This window comes from Indicator indicator, chromosome Z (assembly GCF_027791375.1).
Source record: "Indicator indicator isolate 239-I01 chromosome Z, UM_Iind_1.1, whole genome shotgun sequence".
In the NCBI taxonomy this organism is placed as follows: Eukaryota; Metazoa; Chordata; class Aves; order Piciformes; family Indicatoridae; genus Indicator; species Indicator indicator.
In genome coordinates, this window is record NC_072053.1 from 64,099,752 (window position 1) to 64,117,132 (window position 17,381).

The 17,381-nt window shown below is 39.7% G+C and overlaps 1 protein-coding gene across 1 annotated transcript in view; it reads right to left on the bottom strand.

Moving 5' to 3' along the window:
* GAK (cyclin G associated kinase) overlaps positions 1-13,262 on the bottom strand; it is a 75,056-nt gene extending 61,794 nt beyond the window's left edge. Inside the window, exons 1-5 of the mRNA XM_054397987.1 lie at positions 13,048-13,262; positions 3,684-3,745; positions 2,252-2,311; positions 852-966; positions 286-428 (exon numbers count right to left, since the gene is read on the bottom strand). Of these exons, the coding sequence (XP_054253962.1) occupies positions 286-428; positions 852-966; positions 2,252-2,311; positions 3,684-3,745; positions 13,048-13,189 (522 nt within the window). The 5' untranslated portion in view covers positions 13,190-13,262. The remainder of the gene's footprint in view (positions 1-285; positions 429-851; positions 967-2,251; positions 2,312-3,683; positions 3,746-13,047) is intronic.
* Positions 13,263-17,381: the final 4,119 nt, after the last annotated feature.

Consider the following 17,381-nt stretch of genomic DNA (forward strand, 5'->3'; position numbering starts at 1 on the left):
AAGCTACTTAAAGACTGACATAATCAGCACATCACTGTGCACTACTTTTCCATCAGCTTGTTCAGAAAGTGTAAGTAGTATGAGTCACAAGAACAAAGGAAAGACATTATTTGAAGAGGTGCAAGTATTTTAGTAATTACCTTCATTGACATCCAGCAGTTGGCAATGCAGTACACATAAGCACTACACTCAAGAGCACCCATTGTATTTGATCAATAGTTTTAACAGATACAGCCTGACAGGGCCCTTTTGTGTTTCAGCCTGTATTTAAATATTGTAATGTACCTTTAAATCTCTATGGATGATAAGAGGCTTCTGTTTATGCATATGTTGTACTGCTCTGCATGTCTGATAAAAGATCTTCAAAACTGTGTCACAGGAGATAGGTCCTTTGGATTCTACTTTCTTTAAGAATTCCACTAGTTGTCCTGTGGGGAATTGGAGAAATTCATATAAACACAGAGGACATCAAATTCTGAAAGCCTGGCAAAGATAGGCACATGCTCTTAAGACACACAATCTTAAATTTTAACATTAGATGGATATTCTGGAAACAGCAGATCCACACTAACTGCAGTGCCAAAGGAAATGGTGGTCTAATGAACTATCCCTTCTTTTTCTTACACTGACTAGTTTCAAACACAAAGAACTTGATGATTATCTCATATTCAAGATAAGCTTGAACTGGAGTTTTGAACATGATCCTTAATCTGTGGAAGGCTTGGTGAACTCTAGCTCCACTGAACTACGCTACCTGTAAAAGGCTTTCAAAGCTTCTAAGCTGTGAAGCAATCTGCACAAAACAGCTGTCAGAATAAACATGACCTACTGTGAAAAGAAATAAAGTTTACCTTTACACAGCTCTGTAAGCAGAAGAAACTCTCCCTGTCCTGTGTCCGATTCTTCTTTTCCTATAGATGCAGCAGAGCAGAACTGCACAATGTTGGGATGACCTGAAAGCTTTTTCTGAGATAGCATTTTCAAGGAAGACAACTGACAAGCTTACTGATATTATCCTCCCATCATTAGTAATAGTTCTTCATATTAAAACCTTTGTCTTGTTTCACTTCCTGTACAAACATTCCAGGTATCTTTTTCAAACCATGTAAAAGAGAGGAGTAAAATAAGTGATCTCTGCTCCTGCCAGTGAATGTTAAATTGCATTATGTCTGTGCTGTCCCTGATGCATCATCTTGGTTATATAACTTAGACTCATGCCCAAGACAAACACTATTTACAAAATGCATTCACCAAGCCTGAACAGGAAAAAAGTAAAAGACATCATGAATACAAAGCTGTTTAACCAAAAAAAAAAAAAGGGGGCGAGTGGGGGACAAGGTAGACCTACCACTTAAGAATTAATCCAAAGTCCTATTTTATAACTTATGTATTTCCTCACAATGTTTTACTCACAGCTTTAGGAATTAATTTTACTCACAGTTACATCTTTGAAAGTCAGCAACAGTTAACCCTCATTTCATATTGTACATACATTTTACAAGAGCCTGAATTGTGGGGAAAAAAACCAAGCAATCAAACAAACATACATTAGAGTAGGCAGAAACTGTATAATGCTATGGCAGTCTGTTCTTCGCAAGTGTACTTCTACTGAACAGTGTTTAGTTTAAGATTTTGACAAGCATTTCAGTAATCATAAAAAGAAATAGTAGAATGCCTTAAAATAAGGTCAGTGGTTTTGACTGGTAACTCAAAATGAAGCTCTTGGGGAAAAAAACCTGAGGGTCTTAAGAGTAGACAGCAGAGAACAAATACCGAAAACACTGAGACTACATTATACCTACCATGTAATAATATCAATGAAGAAAGTAGCACAGCAACAACACTGAGAAATATCAAATTCTTGTTTCAGAATCATGTATTCTACTGAAACTCCTTCCTTAATATTCAGTACTACCGTTTAAAGCTAGACACATCTCAGGCAGAAACTAAGAAACACAGATACTAAAAGCAAAGTTTTGAGTAGTCACAAAGGCAGTAAATCCAGTGCATGTGAGGAAAGTCTACTTAAGATCTAAGTACCACCTGAGTAGTCAAAAGGTCTCTTAATCACAGTGACAAGACTGCAAAAATAAAAGAATTTAAATTCTTACTAGCTGAAGTACATGACAAAGTCCACAGTAGCAGCTACAAAAGTTATCTGCACATGTTAAATGCCTGCGATCATTTCTTAGGAATATCTGATACCAAGTCATTAAATAGAAACATTAAAATATGTTCCAGAAAAGGATACCATAAAACAAACTTCCTGAATAATGGCTTTGTTCTTCTCTTCTTCATTAGACAGCAATCTCTGTCAGAAAACAGAATAATTGAGAACATGCAATTATTGAAGCCCCCCAGAAAGACAGTGCACAGTTCATTTTTTTCCCCAAAACACAATGGATAAGCTGCAGTCAAAAACCTAAGGAACTCTGATAGGACAGTAAACAGTGGGCTTATCATACATTTTGACATACTACCATAATTACAACACCCAGTTTTCCAGCTACCTGTACTGTTCAGGTTTAGTGATAACTAAGTAGTTGTAACCTTTGACACTCAGTTAACTACTCTGACACTTTTCTGTTCCATAAAAACCTCGAGTCTTCTGGCTGCAACATTAAGCATTGACAAGATTAGATTTATCATTCACCTCAAATTTTCAGGAACAACCTTTCACACACTCCAACTAAAAATTCTCTAAATGATGTACCCTAACTTTCTCAATGGTACCTGAGTGTAATCAGCAGCAAAACCAAACATCCAAATATCACTTGGAGTCAGTACTTGACTAGAATCAACCTGACAAAAGTACCAGTTTTACAAAACTGGTTCATCTTCTATTTGTTATTTTAAAATAAGACCAATTCTAGATGACATTTTGAACACAAATAACATATGGGCTTGGTCACATGTTTTTTTACTGTATGATGTGGTATGAAAAGATAAAAACAGACCAAGTAATTCCTGGCATCTTACCTCTCCAACCTCTCATACAACTACCCTTTTCACTTTCCCCCCCAAGACAGATGTCTTCATTTTAATACAGCCACAAAGCATTCCTGCTCCAAAAATGGAGCCATTTTGTGGTAAACACAAGTAACATGATAGTTTAACAAAATATGAAAAAGTGAATTATTTCACTTAGTCCTCTCCGTAATACTTTGGTTTTTCAGCTGTCACATGATTATTATACCTGTTTAGAAAGTAAGAATCAGGAGTCTCTGAAAAGTGTCAGCCTAAAAATTTGATCCATGAGTCAGCGTGGAACATTACTTTTAAGACTTAGCCTACCTTTGTACTTCCACAGCGAGGTTAACAGGCAGGCTAAATCTGTTTCTGAGGAATTAAAGTATTCTGGTACCTCACTTCAAGTAACTAGGAACAGCTCTTATTACACTGGCAACAAAATGCTTGTGGTGGGATCATGAATTTCTAGAGCAAATGAAGACAAACAGTAGAAGTACCTAACAGAGCAATGCCCGTCTTTGGCACCTGAATACAAAAAGCACATGATCCTAACATCAATGACCACTCTAAATAGAGGTCCAGTGCACTACAAAACCCACTTCACCACTCTGGACTTTTCCAAATTACTTTCCCAGCGGCATAGGTTTAGGATTAACTGTCATGCTAAAGCATCAAGCAGTAGACAGACCTGTAGCGAAGGAAATTCATTTTACCTTTAAAGCATAATCTTTTCCACTTCCAAGATCTTGAGCTTCATAGACAAAAGCAAAACCACCTACAAGAAGGCACACCAAGACAGTTTGAATTTCAATATTCAGGTAAATAATTCTTTTCATTACAATGTATTTAGAAAAGTATCTGAATTCATATAAGAAGTACATGTATTTTTCAGTGGCTTACCAAGAGCATGGGTAACCTATATAAGAGAGAAACAGTTTGTTCCCTTCTTCCACAAGGCAGAAGCACACTTTGTTATTTTCCTGCATTCTATTAGTCTGCATACACAAGATTTTCTATGAAACACTAAAGGAAGATTCTTATAAAACCTAGATTCAGAACAACCAATGATTTTAATTAAACTACTTCTTTGTTTTACACTGTTAGGCTTCCTAAAAAAATAGCAATAACCAAGGCAGATAACATGCTAAACATATCCCATCTGACGCTTTCAGGATAATTGCCATGCTTTGGGGTTTGTATTAAAAGCAGAAAGTGGTTTCAGGCACTCAGGCACATACTTCTCATAAATGTGATGCCATTGCTAAATTGCAATTTGTCATTTCATACAATGTTATTTTCCTTCCTACTCCTTTTTGGCAGAGTATCTATTTCATTTAAATGCTAGCAATTTGCTCAAGAATATTGCACATTTCTACAAAGTAGAAAAAATAACTTAGGAAAAGTCAGAGGTCTGGAGATTACTGATTAACCTAGCTGCTGTGAAAGAACAAATTTGTATGTTTTACTGAATTTTAAAGATTCTGGTATCACTTCTATTTCTTCTGGAATGTCACCCTCATAGTTACACCATCAGTGTGGCTGCATATATGCTCTCTCATCTATTGCGGAGTATCACTGGTAAAGTAATAGCAAAAGTGACAAACTTCAATGACTGGCTCTTCTACTCCAACACAGAAAATAAGCACAGATGAAGTCACTGAACAAGAAATCTTACTAGTCAAAAAGAGTAAGTCAACTGAAGAATGAACCACCATAAACAAGAAGCAAGTTGACAAGGCACCTTTTAAAAAGATTTAGCATCCAGATCAGTACAGTTATATTAGCATTCAATACCTTCATCCAATACCTGGATGAAGTTTATTAAACTGGGGATTAATTGAACACAGCATTTGCTTTGTGAAATTCAATCAAATACACGACTTTTTAAAAAGTACTCTCAAAAGTTTTACAGGGCAATTGACCATTGCAGTGCTCTCTAAGATTCCTCCTGAATGACGCTGCCCACACATCTTGTTACTTTGCCAGTAGCAGCCACAACATAAAATGAATAAATCACAGGCCTCTGGATACTGCCTGTGCTTTCAGCACATAAAAGGGAATTTCACATATATCTGTATATATACCAAAATCAAGGTCCCAGCTGCATGGAGGACAAGCAAGACAGTAACTAGTGCACCACAGGAAAGTTAAAGTCTTAATGAGAACATCAAAGACACCAGACAGTAAGGACTGGGGTTCAGTCCTACCATACATTACCTATGGATGCCCTCTGCTTATCCATTTTACAGAAATGTAGTTCAGTACTTTCCACAACTGGAAGTTCCTGTAGCTTTTCTAAAGCCCCCAGTGCAAGTGCTCTGACCAGCAGTTAAAAATCAGTGTTTTGGGCACTGATAGGTCAGGGGCTGGAGACAAAATGAAGATGACGCTTACTACCATTGTAGAGTAATACCTGAAGGCATTTTGCTTGTTTAGGCATGATAGTATATGTAAGAATGTCGTGTTTCTGGAGAGTGCTGATAAGCTATGGCTACTGTTGGTAGCTTTCACAGAGCTGGTGAAACAAGCAAAAGGATCTGTGAGCCCCTCACTCACGCAGATTGATAATCTTTCCACTGAAGCCAGGTGCTGGAAAATCACAAGTTTTGACTGCTCTTGCCACCAGTTCCCTAATCACATTCAGAGGCATGCCTCTGGTTTCAGGGTTCACTGTTGCAGTGAGTTGCAAGCCCCTTTCACTGCACCACAGAGCTACTGCCTCCACATCTCTGTCCTACAAAAAAATCCCACAGACCTACAAAGTGAAAGTAGTGCTGGCCCTACAGAAGTCTTTACATTCACCTTCATAAGTATCTCTTTGATTTTATTCTAAAAAACCCACAAGCTTCACCTTAAAAACACAGGCTTCCATTTACAAAATTAAGGGCTTCAGGTCAGCACAAATTTCTAGCGCACAAAATTATTGCACAATTACATTTTCTGGAAGGCTCTTGAGCAAAATGGCAAAAGAGGCAACCCTTCCTACAGAATGGCTATTTTTGATGCTAAGCTCAGCTGTGTACACTGCCAAGGGTTCTACTAGGGCTGAGATGGGACAAGACTACTCTGCATTTCAGGAATACATCTTGTTAGTATCCCTTCAAATACAAACATCCATTGACATACACACATGCACTCCAAAACAGAACTATGCTTCATTCAAAAACATCAAATGCCCTCCTGGAAGTCATACAGGTGAAAGCACTTATGCATCAGAATCAACTCATCAAATCAATTCAATCCACCATTTTCAAGCATGTATCTGATTAACAACCAAGGTGATCCAAATTCTAAAGAAGGCTCCTAGCAACACTGCTACCCTCCTGACTATTTCAACTAGTCTGATAAGCTTTCCTTCAAGTTCTTCCTCCAATGTAACAAATGCTTACAATGCACACAAAGTTGCACATTACAACTAGACTTAATCATGCTGGAAAATTATGAAGGAGTAAAAGGAAGAATTAGTTTCCCTGACTAAAAAGAAAAAAAAATATACAGTAAGAATTCAATAAAATACGTATTTCAAATTTTCACAGAAGCACTGGTTATCATAAAGTCTTCCCCAAACTCTAGACGTATTCACAGCTGCCCTGAAATTTTCTCAGTTCACAAATAACTTTGGAATTCATACTTAAAATTCAATTACATTTACAAAAACTGCACAAGTTTACTTACTGATAGAAAAGCCTATGACTGAGAATCACAACATTACAACCACCTCAGAAAGGCTTCTGAAGTTTAAGTAGCTTCTGTTGCATTTAAATGAATTTCATTCACAACAACAAAAAAAAAAAATCAGTTCTTACTTACTAGCTAGGAATCTAAAAAAATGTTTTATCCAGCTTCATAACTACTTCAGAATATATACCAGTTGTATGTTTTCCAAGTTTCAAAACTTACTGAAAATTGTAAATGCTCACTTTGGCCTAGCAGAGCAAATGAATATTCTGAGCAATGCAAACCATTTAAAAATTGTAATCATTACCAAGAGAAGTTAATAGAAGCATACAAGCTCTGCTTAGATTAAAACAAACATCTAAGTGAAATGTAACTGGCATTATCTGGAAATCCAGTGAAATCTGCATACAAAGATGTCCAAACCAAGATTTTCTGAGGTCATGCAAGAATCGAATTTTGTATTAACATAATACTTTAATTATTACATTTTCAGATCATGGATTAACAAAAGAAAAAGTAATGAAGACAGTCTTCTTTAAAGCCACATAAATGGTAGCACGTCTTACCAGAGCTCCTAGCAAGACTTAAGCAGTGAGATCTCACAATATATATGGAGGTATGCTGAAGAGAGAAACTTCATTAAAATAGTGATTGCTTCAGAGCACCTAAATAGATTAAAAGATGCAATTTTACTTTAGTAATCGTACCTTAAAATTAAGTACTGAAATGTTAAACACAGCTTAGTTGAATTAGCTTTTCAGAACTTCAAACAAAAGCCAGTGATATCATGCCTGGATAAATTCCTACTTCTCTGCACCTGTTAGACAAAATTTCACTGCTATGGCCTCTAACCTCTGCTATGTCCCCATTAAAAAAAAAAAAAAAAAAAAAAATCAGTTTTACCCACGTTCCTCACTCTGTCATTTCACTGTTTCACCTGAACACATTTCAGTTCCATACAACACTGCTCACTAACTGGTGATAGGTTCACTACTACTGCGGCACTACAGCTGATACCAAATTTAAACCTATCAATTTTCTGGGATAACTAAGGAGATAATAAGTTGTGAATGTATTTTTAATTTACTTTTTTTATTTAAACCCTCTGTTATTGGTGAAAGCAATTCTTTCACAAAAGGCAAAAATAGTCCTAGTGCTTCATTATCAAAAGCAGTTTCATTTGGGGTACAGCTAGTCTATTAAAACAGTTTTAATATACCCTGAATAGGGACGACTTCATTGGAAAAGCTTCTTTGCCAGGCACCCTGACCAAAAGAGCTTGCAGTATAATTTGCAAAAATGAAAAGACAAAAATAAATTAAAAACTAAAAAAAAAAGAGAGAGAAAACAAAAAGGCTAGTTCACCTGGTTAACCACACCAAGGATTTCAGAGTCAACACAGCTATGCCAGTCAAGGACCACACCCTTGTACCAACACACCTGTGTGAACAAACATCTGGACAGTAAATCTAGTTGGGGGAAATGATGAAACAAAGGTTAAGAGTAGAAGGACTGCTTTGGTTTCTGCCCTATGGGTATAAAAAGAATGTAGTTTTATTTGGGATTTTTCTCTCATTCCTACTCGTGTAAACGTCTGTATACGGTTTTAACTCAGTTCTCTGAAGCTATTGTGTACGTACATACACAATTATCCACACTTCTGCCCCTGGAGACAAATGTTTCACTATAGAAGCATTTCACAGCCTCATTTTCACAACATAGCCCAAGCCTTCAACAATGGTCTGAGATTATTATTTTCTGACACAGAATTTATGGCATAAGGAAACAGATTTTCTTTCTTATCTGTGGACACAAAATTACGTATAAGAGATCCTCTATTACGGAGCACCACACCAACTCATGAAAATGGAGTAGCTGAAGTACGACAGACAGTCGGTCCTTAGCATTGGTCTCACCCCACAGGCAGACCCAGAGAAACACACCAGAACAAAATTTACCAGCCTCACCTTCCTGGCCCACACTGAAAGAGATTACTTGCATTAGGAACTAACCCTTATATCTTTTGTTTTAACAATCACTCTACAATCATCTTTTCACCACAACAGCCCACAGGCATTGTTCTTTTCAGTACTTCATCATCCTCTTACAAAGATTAGAAGACCCTTTCTTTTCCAACCAAGAGATTTGCTTTCTCCCTCAAGTTAAACCTAGGCATCATATAGTATCAAATAAGCTTAATGCACTATAAATCAAACTGATTTTAAAATCCTTTTTCTTTTTATCCTGCTATTTTCCCATCTTCATTGACTCTTCAGACTAACCACTTCAGTGAACTGGTAATTTTCCTACTTGTCAGCCAGTGAAGCCATCAAAATAGGGCATAAACTACAGCACAAAACAGCTTGCTACTGTAATGCAATTTCCTCACACAATTAACTAGTCATGAGAAAGGGATAACGTGAATAACTTCCTGTTTGTAACTCCTTGATATAACTTGTCCCCTCCCAAATACTGACCACATTTGCTTACATATTAATTTTGAGTAGCTTGTTTCAGTTATAACTGGATTGAAGTTATAATACTGCAATTCCAGCCAGTTCCAGTGCATCTTACCTAAAAGCAGAGAGATGCTTTTCTACCAGAGTATAAGCAATATCCTTAATCAAACCTGAAAGGATGTTCTGTCACTGTTGCCAAGCACCGGTTCATATGTATACCTTTTGAAGTTTGGTCACGCATTTGTGTCAATTGCAAAGTCCTAGTAACAACGTGAAACTGCCTTAAAAATGAAGCATGGCTCAAACTGAAAGACCTGGACCTTTTCCCACAACCTTGAGAAATGAAGAGGTAGAACAGATTGAAACTTTCAGAGCTTCTCTGCAAGCAGAAACCAAGAAACACTGAACCAAGATACCACAGCCAGGAAACACTGCCTTTAGAAAACAGCACTGCTCTGCTTCACATTGCAAAAATTCTCTACATCTAAAGGGAATGCAAAAGGAAAAGCAAACAGGTCAGGGTGCTTCAGTTCTTCTTTACTTCTTCAGTTCTTTACCCTTTTTGCCCCACTTTAAAGAGGTCTGCCTTATACTTGGTTTGCAGAGCTAGCTGTCAGTTCACCTTGTTAATTCTCTTTAGCTTGATGCGAGCTCACCTCCCTTCATAGTAACTCCAAGCATCTGTCAGCGCATCAACTTAGAATATTCACAGAAACCTGACTGTTAAGTGTTCATTACACCTCTACTGCTCAGAATTTTTTAAATGATACCCCTTCAAAAACAAACAGTTACATTAGCACCATCCTGTAAATTTAGGAGTTGCAGAGACCACAAACTTGCACCCATAGACTTGGTAAACCCTAATATTGCCTGTTCTCCCTCAATATTGAAGAAGCCTTGAACACTTCAATGAATGACACAAGTTCCACTATCAAAATCCAGCACCCTATAAAAAGTCTCCTACATGGCTTCAAGTAAATACAGCTTTTTAAACACACACACAAAAAAAGTTTGTAACCTATTGCTCTCTTTCTAAGGAATGCTCCTTTCTTCATGGTGAAAATTTTAGACTCAGATGAGTTCGAATAATGTATATTTCTTGTCATTGTGTTTCTCATCTTCTGTGCTCTTCTTCTACCCATCCTTATTGCTCAAGGGAAGAATAAGAAACCAACACACATGAAGAATGGTTGTTAAATGTGTGCTACAGAACTTACTCGTTCCCTGCTTTCCACAGAACTGTACATCAGAGAGGAGGTTGCCGGGAGGTACAAAGTCAGTCTGTTCAATCAAATAACATGATAAGGTAAGAGGAAATAGGCTCAGTTTGCATCAAACCAACTTTAGGTTGAATATTAGGAAGAATTTCTTTACTGAAAGGGTTATCAAGCATTGGAACAGCTTGCCCAGGACACTGGTGGAGTTCCCAGCCCTGGAGGTATTTTAAGAGTCTTACAGACAGTGCTTAGGGATACCATTTAGTCAAGGACTTGTCAGTGTTACATTAAAGATTGGTCTAGATGACCTTAAAGGTCTTTTCCAATCTTGGCAATTGCATGAAAAAAAATCTGATTTATTCAAAGTATTAAGGAAAGTGATGCTGAAACATCACAGAAGTCACAGTGGTTTCATCTGGTACCTCTGCAGTGCCTGAAAAGCCATTTTCTAGAACTTCTCTCAGGCATCCCATACATAAACCACTACTACTACAATGTGTCAGTCAGCATGTTTCACAACTGATAATTAAAGAGCTGGCAAGCACCCCCCCAATCATTTGTTCATTAGGTTATTAATATGAATAGAGAAAACTGCCACATGATACTGTGTAATGCTAACCTACAGACTCTGTTCACACCAACTGAAAACAAAGCAGACTCTGATCTTGCAGGAAAGGCACTTTCTCTGCATTGGCTTATCACACACAGCTCACCATAGATTTAAAATCTAAATTCAGAAAGTAGCACTTTCTGCTTAGGAATTTGGTATGAAAGGAGTCCTTTAGAAGAAACAGCTTCTGCAATTGTAAGCAAGGAAGGGAAAGCTTATAAACCACAGCTACGCAAGGGTGTACCAGAAGATGTAAAATGTAGGTTCAGAGCTCAAAGATAAAGTCAATTTCAGCAAAAGAAACATCATGCAAAAAACAAACTCAAGTCTGAAAACAGCAAGAGAGATTGGGACTTGTATTTTGTATTTATACTGAATATACCCTAAGGGTTGGTTTAGTCCAGCTATGTTGGCTAGAAAGTATTACTACTGAAAGCAGGCTATTAGGACCTATTTCAGTTGGTGGAATAAAAGAAAACACGAAATAAAAACCTAATACTGAGATAAATGTGGAACACAAAGATAAATTCTCAAGAGCATTAGACTTGGTTTAAATCACCTGATCTGTCACCTTTCCCCTACCATTTTAGAAAGACTGTGTCAGATCCTGGGAAACAGGAGGCTGCTGCCAAAGTAAAGTATGAAATACTTGCTTCAGAAGCAGGAACTGCACAGCAGTTACATCTGAAACACAGCTTCCTGTCCTTCCTTTCCTTTGGTGTTCTCTGGAAACTGCTCTAGTCACTCCTGGCAGGAATGTCATAGTGTCAGCAGCACCAGCTGTTTTGTTTGTGTTCACCTTGCAGTCACATTATATGGAAAGCTTATATTTCACTCACAACTCTGACTGGATCTTTTGTAAAGAAACTATAAAAGAAAGGCCCAAGACAGAACTGGAAAAAAATGACAGGCTTTGTCTGAGATCATATGCCAAGTGCTTAAGCATTAAATTAATAACTTCTTTGCCTTTAAGAACAGAAAACAAAGACCATATCCTGTTGTTATACACAAACAGATTTTGTCTAAATTTAACTCAAGCAGCTAATCTTGAAGAATCAAATTTCTCTTCCATCCTCATCTGAGGAAAAAGAATAATGAATAAATCTACTTATAAAACTATTTTAATACAAGACTGTTGTAAGAAGCATTAATAGAAAATAACTTCAACAAGAAAAAGGAGCTCTGAACATAGCTTTGAGGTATTTTACCTAAACAACACCAACCACTTGTACAAAGTTAATGAATTATGTCACAGCATTAACATGGACAAATTCACGTTTTAGTCTTTTGAGACAAGCTTTTAATGTCTCTTCTGCTTGCCAAAATAAAGCAACTCCTCTGATCACAAGAACACTAAGATCCAAATTTGTGCTAATTTCAAAGTAATTTGCACACACCAATCATAGAACGTACTTTAACAGATCTGCAAGTGCTGTGCTAAGATGTCTTCACTGCAATTGAAAACTGCCCAGAAATCTAATTCCTGTATTCCAGCAAAGTCGACCAGCCTCCTAACATTTGTGTTCCTGAATTTCCAAAATTCAAAAAAACCCAAACAGCAGCACAGACAAACTTGCATCTTTGGCACACTCTGCGTTCCGTTGTTTGTTTTTCTTGTCTTCTTTTTTAAGTATATATGCAATCCATCATTTCCATGAGGTTCTAGACAGATTATAAACTCCTTTGAGAACTGTTACATGGTGATAGCACTTTAAGTCATAAAGCAAGAGAATAAGGGCTCACACGACACACTGGACCTCTATACATATTCCTAAAGGCTAACAGCAGTAACAGTGAGTATTGCTTCTACACCCAGTCCTCGCCAAACACCTTCCTTGGTACCCATGGCCTCCAGCTAAAGCAGTAGCAAGGACCCAGTAAGCCTTTCAGAGAGGTAAGCTGCCGGCGCAGCAGGAAGTTACCGGCCCCGTAAGTCCGTCGCCTGCCCAAGGCCTCTCCTCGCAGGGCGCGGCCTGCCAATAAGGAAGCCCTCCTGGCCAAGCAAGGGGAGTGGGAGGTCTGAGGCCCGAGAGGAAGCTCAGCCCAGCAGCAACGGGGCCCACCCCGCAGGGCCCGGCTGCAGGCGCAGCTGGCTGCGGTCGTTTGGTCTTACCCTCGGCGATAACTCGCTTGATGCGCAGTTTCATGTCTCCCATCTCCACCGTCTGCCCCACGAAATCGTTCTGGTCGCGACTGGCGGCCCCCAGGGAGCCGGGACCCGCCAGGAAGTCCAATGCAGACTGGAAGAGCGACATAGCCTCGGCAGGCACTGTCCGGTGTGAGAGGAGACCAGAAACTCAGGCAGGAGAGGAACGGCCCCGCCAAGTTAAAGACCACAGCGGCGGAAAGTCGCCTGCTCCTCCGCCGTTCCCTCCGCTCTTGCCTGCTTCCGGGAGCCTTGCGTCATTTATGACTTCATGGTGCCACCTCCTCCCAGCCTGCCCCGCCTCCGCAGCCAGCTTGGACGCCGGACGGACTGCTCCGCCACACCGGGGTACGCCCCGCTCCTGGCAGCGGTGTGGCGGAAGCCTCCTTCCCTCCGGACGGGACGGTGTTGGGCATCTCGGGCGCGCTGAGGCGGGCGGGCGTGGTGGCTCGTTAGAAGTTTGTCCAGGGGCCCCCGGCAGAGCTGTCGCGGCCTGCGGGAGGCCCGAGGAGGGAGGAGGCAAGCTGCGAGGGAGCGGGACGAGGCAGCTGGGCCGTGAGCGGGGAGGAGGGACGTCGTTCACTAGGCAGAAGGGGAAGTTTTCCCCCCTCTTAGCGCTCAGCAGCTTGATAGTCGCCATGAGGTGATGTTCCTTATGTCAGCAACTCAGGCCTGCGTTGGTGGCACTGGGGCAGGATGTGTATTTTTCCCGTAGAGTATTGCTGTAATCAGTTCCCTCTTCATCTCTTTCGGGTTCTCCCATCTCCATTGCTTTTCTCTGCAGCCCTGACATGCTGACTTCCATCCTTCCTGCATCCCCACAGCCTGCACCAGAATGCACAGAAGAAGGTAGTGGTCATGCATTTTCTACAGCACAGCAAGAGCCTGAATATTCGTAATTGCTATAATCTGCATAAAACGTGAGCCTGGGAGTTCAGGTGTAAGACTGACTACCATGAGGGTAGTGGAATACTGGAATAGGTTATCCAGGAAAGTGGTTGGGGCCCTGTCCCTAAGGATGCTCAAGGTGAGGGTCAGTGGAGCTCTGGGCAATGTGATCTAGTTGAGGATGCCCCTGCTTACTGCAGAGGGGCTTGGGCTAAATGACCTTTGAAGGTCCCTTCTAACCCAGACCGTTCTGTGATTCTTTGACTTCTGCCTGTGTTTGCACCTGCAGATCACTGCTTAACTGCTGTGTAAAGTGGGACAGCAAGTCACTAAAAGCAAAGCTGCCTCAAAGCCATTTGCTTCAGAAAGAATACTGCTAGACAGGACACTCCTTCAAAAAGTTAATTCTCTTCACTATTGCAGTCCTGCCAGCAGGCATCACTCAGATGCTCTAAGACATCCCCACATTCTCTAGGATTTCAGGTGGCTATGCTTACTTTTTTCCCATACAGATGAGTAGTTCAATAGTTGGAAGTGTATTTGTCAATCAATTTTCATAAACTAAGAATGTGCTGTTCTTCAGGCTACTGTGTTAATTACAAGACACTGGTATCTTGTGCTTCCCTCTCTATTCTGTAATGCTTTCTGGTATTGTAAATCCATCATCACTTGGAGAACAGGAGACTCGCTGTTATCCAAGTGAAACTGAGTAAATGCCTAGGTCATAATGACACTGTTTAACTTAGAGTTAAATAAATAGCATTGCTCTTCTTCAGGAGGACCATTGATCAGAGGCTTTATGGTGTAAAACTGTTCACTTTAAATAAACAATGTATGCTTTGCTAGCAACTATGTCCTTGAAGAGTAGCTGAAAGATTGATGATGCATAGCCTGTACAGGAAGTTCCATCAAAGTAAAACAAAAGGGTGTAAGAAGAAGACATAAAGGACATCAATATCTAAAGAACCAAGGACTTGTTGCCAAAAAAAGAACCCATGAAGGTGTAAAACTGTTGCAATACATGTTCCTAATGAGTGAATTTTACTCATTAACCTATCATTATAAAAATAAGCCACACCCCCTCCTTGTGCTGAGAAGCACCTTACCCATAAGGCCCCACCTCTCATTGCATGCACTGTTGATTTTGCAGATACTGCTGGTTTAATGGAAGGTGAAACTGTAAACCAATTGGGCATCGGAAGGTTGTGCTTGAACAGTAGTTTGATGATAAGAAGTTGTATATAATACATGGGGAATTTTGTTGGAGGTGTGCTAGCATTGTGGGTGACCTCCTAGCTTCCAGACTTGTGTAACTTTGTTAATAAATCAGTATCTCAGCCTGTGTGTGATTGGATTTGTTGTACAGCAGGTAAAGAAACCCATTTTTCAGACAGCAGTTTTCTGATGACTCAGATGGGACATCCATAAGGCCCTGCCTGGGTCGTCTTGCTGCACATGAAGGAAGAAAACTGCTTTGGAGTCTAGCATGCACCAATGAATTGATGGAGAGACTGGCAGATCTCCTCCCCAGTCTGGATGTGGTAAGCAACACAGACATACAACAACATTCCTAGAGACACTGATCAGGTAATCCTAAAAACAGGTAAATATAATACTGGTATAAGTTCTGTAGTGACAGTTGTAATTACTAATAAACCACACACGTAGATGGTGACAACCTGAGTGTGTGGGTCTGTGATTATATACCACACAAGTAGATGGTGAAGAATGTGGGCAAGTTGATCTGTGAAAATCTGAAAATGGAGGCTAGCCCATCTGTAGAAATTCCTCAGTGTTCTCCTTTGGGCTGTAGTTTTTAAAAATTGAATAATTTTGGAGGGGATCCTTAGAACGAAATAAAATCAGTGTGGTATTGCAATCAATAGTGGCCAATGTATAAACTGGATGATGGGCTCTTTGAATTGTAATACAATACTGCAATTAATGATATTTCATAGAAGAAGAAGGAAATGGGATTAAGTACCATATGTGGCATTGTTTCTCATGGTGTGAAAGAATCACAAGAAAAAAATGTCAGCTAATACCCAGTGACAGCAGTGTTCTGTTGATACTGTGAATGATGTTATGAAGAGAATAGAAAAAGTGTGCTCAGACTGTAGTATTGGTAAAATGTGTTTAAAGAACAGAGAAGAGGAGAAAGAGCATGTACAAACTCGGTAGCAAAAAATGGGTAATTAGAACAAGATACCGAGGACAGTACATCAATATTGGTGATGGGACCTGAAGTTTGATCCTACAACACGGAGCATGAGGGGGCAGCAATGGGCAACAATTCCATCTCCCTTTTGTGGAGCAATGGGGCCCAGGGATCCAATGAAAAAGTTTCCTTTTCGTCAGCTGATACAAAGAGTCAGTGGGACTGTATAGGAAAAGTCCAGAAAAGGTATATAGGACATTTCAAATTATAATTCTAAAGCATAATCTTGATTGAAGAGGCATGCAAGTATTAATGAACAACTTGCTGTTACCGGAACAGATGGTGTTAGAGGAGGCAAGGGATGCTATAAATCCTGATAGATCTGTACCAGAACATGCGCTCCATTGGGACCCTAATACTAATGGAGTAACAATGATGGTTAAACAGCACCAACAAATAATTTTATATGGTATCCAGCACCCACCATGGAGTAGAGAACCTCAGAATGTGTCTAAATTGCACCAGGTGATGCAGAAACCTGAAGAAGACTGCTCAGCGTTTTATGAAATATTATGTGAGGTAGCTAGAAAATGGGCAAATGTGGGTGTCCAGAAAAGAAGGAAAATCAGTTGATGTTTAACATCTTGGGGTTTGGCTAATCAGCTCTGGATTTTAGAAAATCCAGTTACAAAAAGTTGATGGGGTAGGAGAGATGACAATTTTTTGGTTAAATGAAATTGCCTATAAAGTTTTTAATAGGCAGCAGGAAGTGGAGAAGGAAAAATAGCAGAAAGAGACGCAGAAGTCCGGTGTCTTGGCAGCAGCTATTGTACAGACAACTAACCAGGCTCAATGAGCCAGAGGAGATGGTGTTCAAAAGGCAAATGGTTGACAATTAAACCAAGGAAGTGGTAGAGGGTATGAATTTCAGCCTCTGTCCATAGTTCAGCCACCATTAATGCTGAATCAGTGTGTCTGTTGCTGGGACCTGGGACACTGGAAAAATTAAATCCCTAAGAAAGGGCAGACAACACAGAATGTGTCCAAGGCTGACTTACTGCTGACAGTGAGTGCAAAAGACTCAAACTGATGGGGATCTGGGGCACAAATACCTGGTATCTCAGCAGAGCCACTGATTCAGCTAAAGCTGGGGAATGAAGAAACTGAATTTTTGGTAGATACAGGAGCTACTGATTCTGTAAAATATAATTGCAGAGGGCCTTTAAGTAAATTTTAAATGACAGTACCTGGGGCC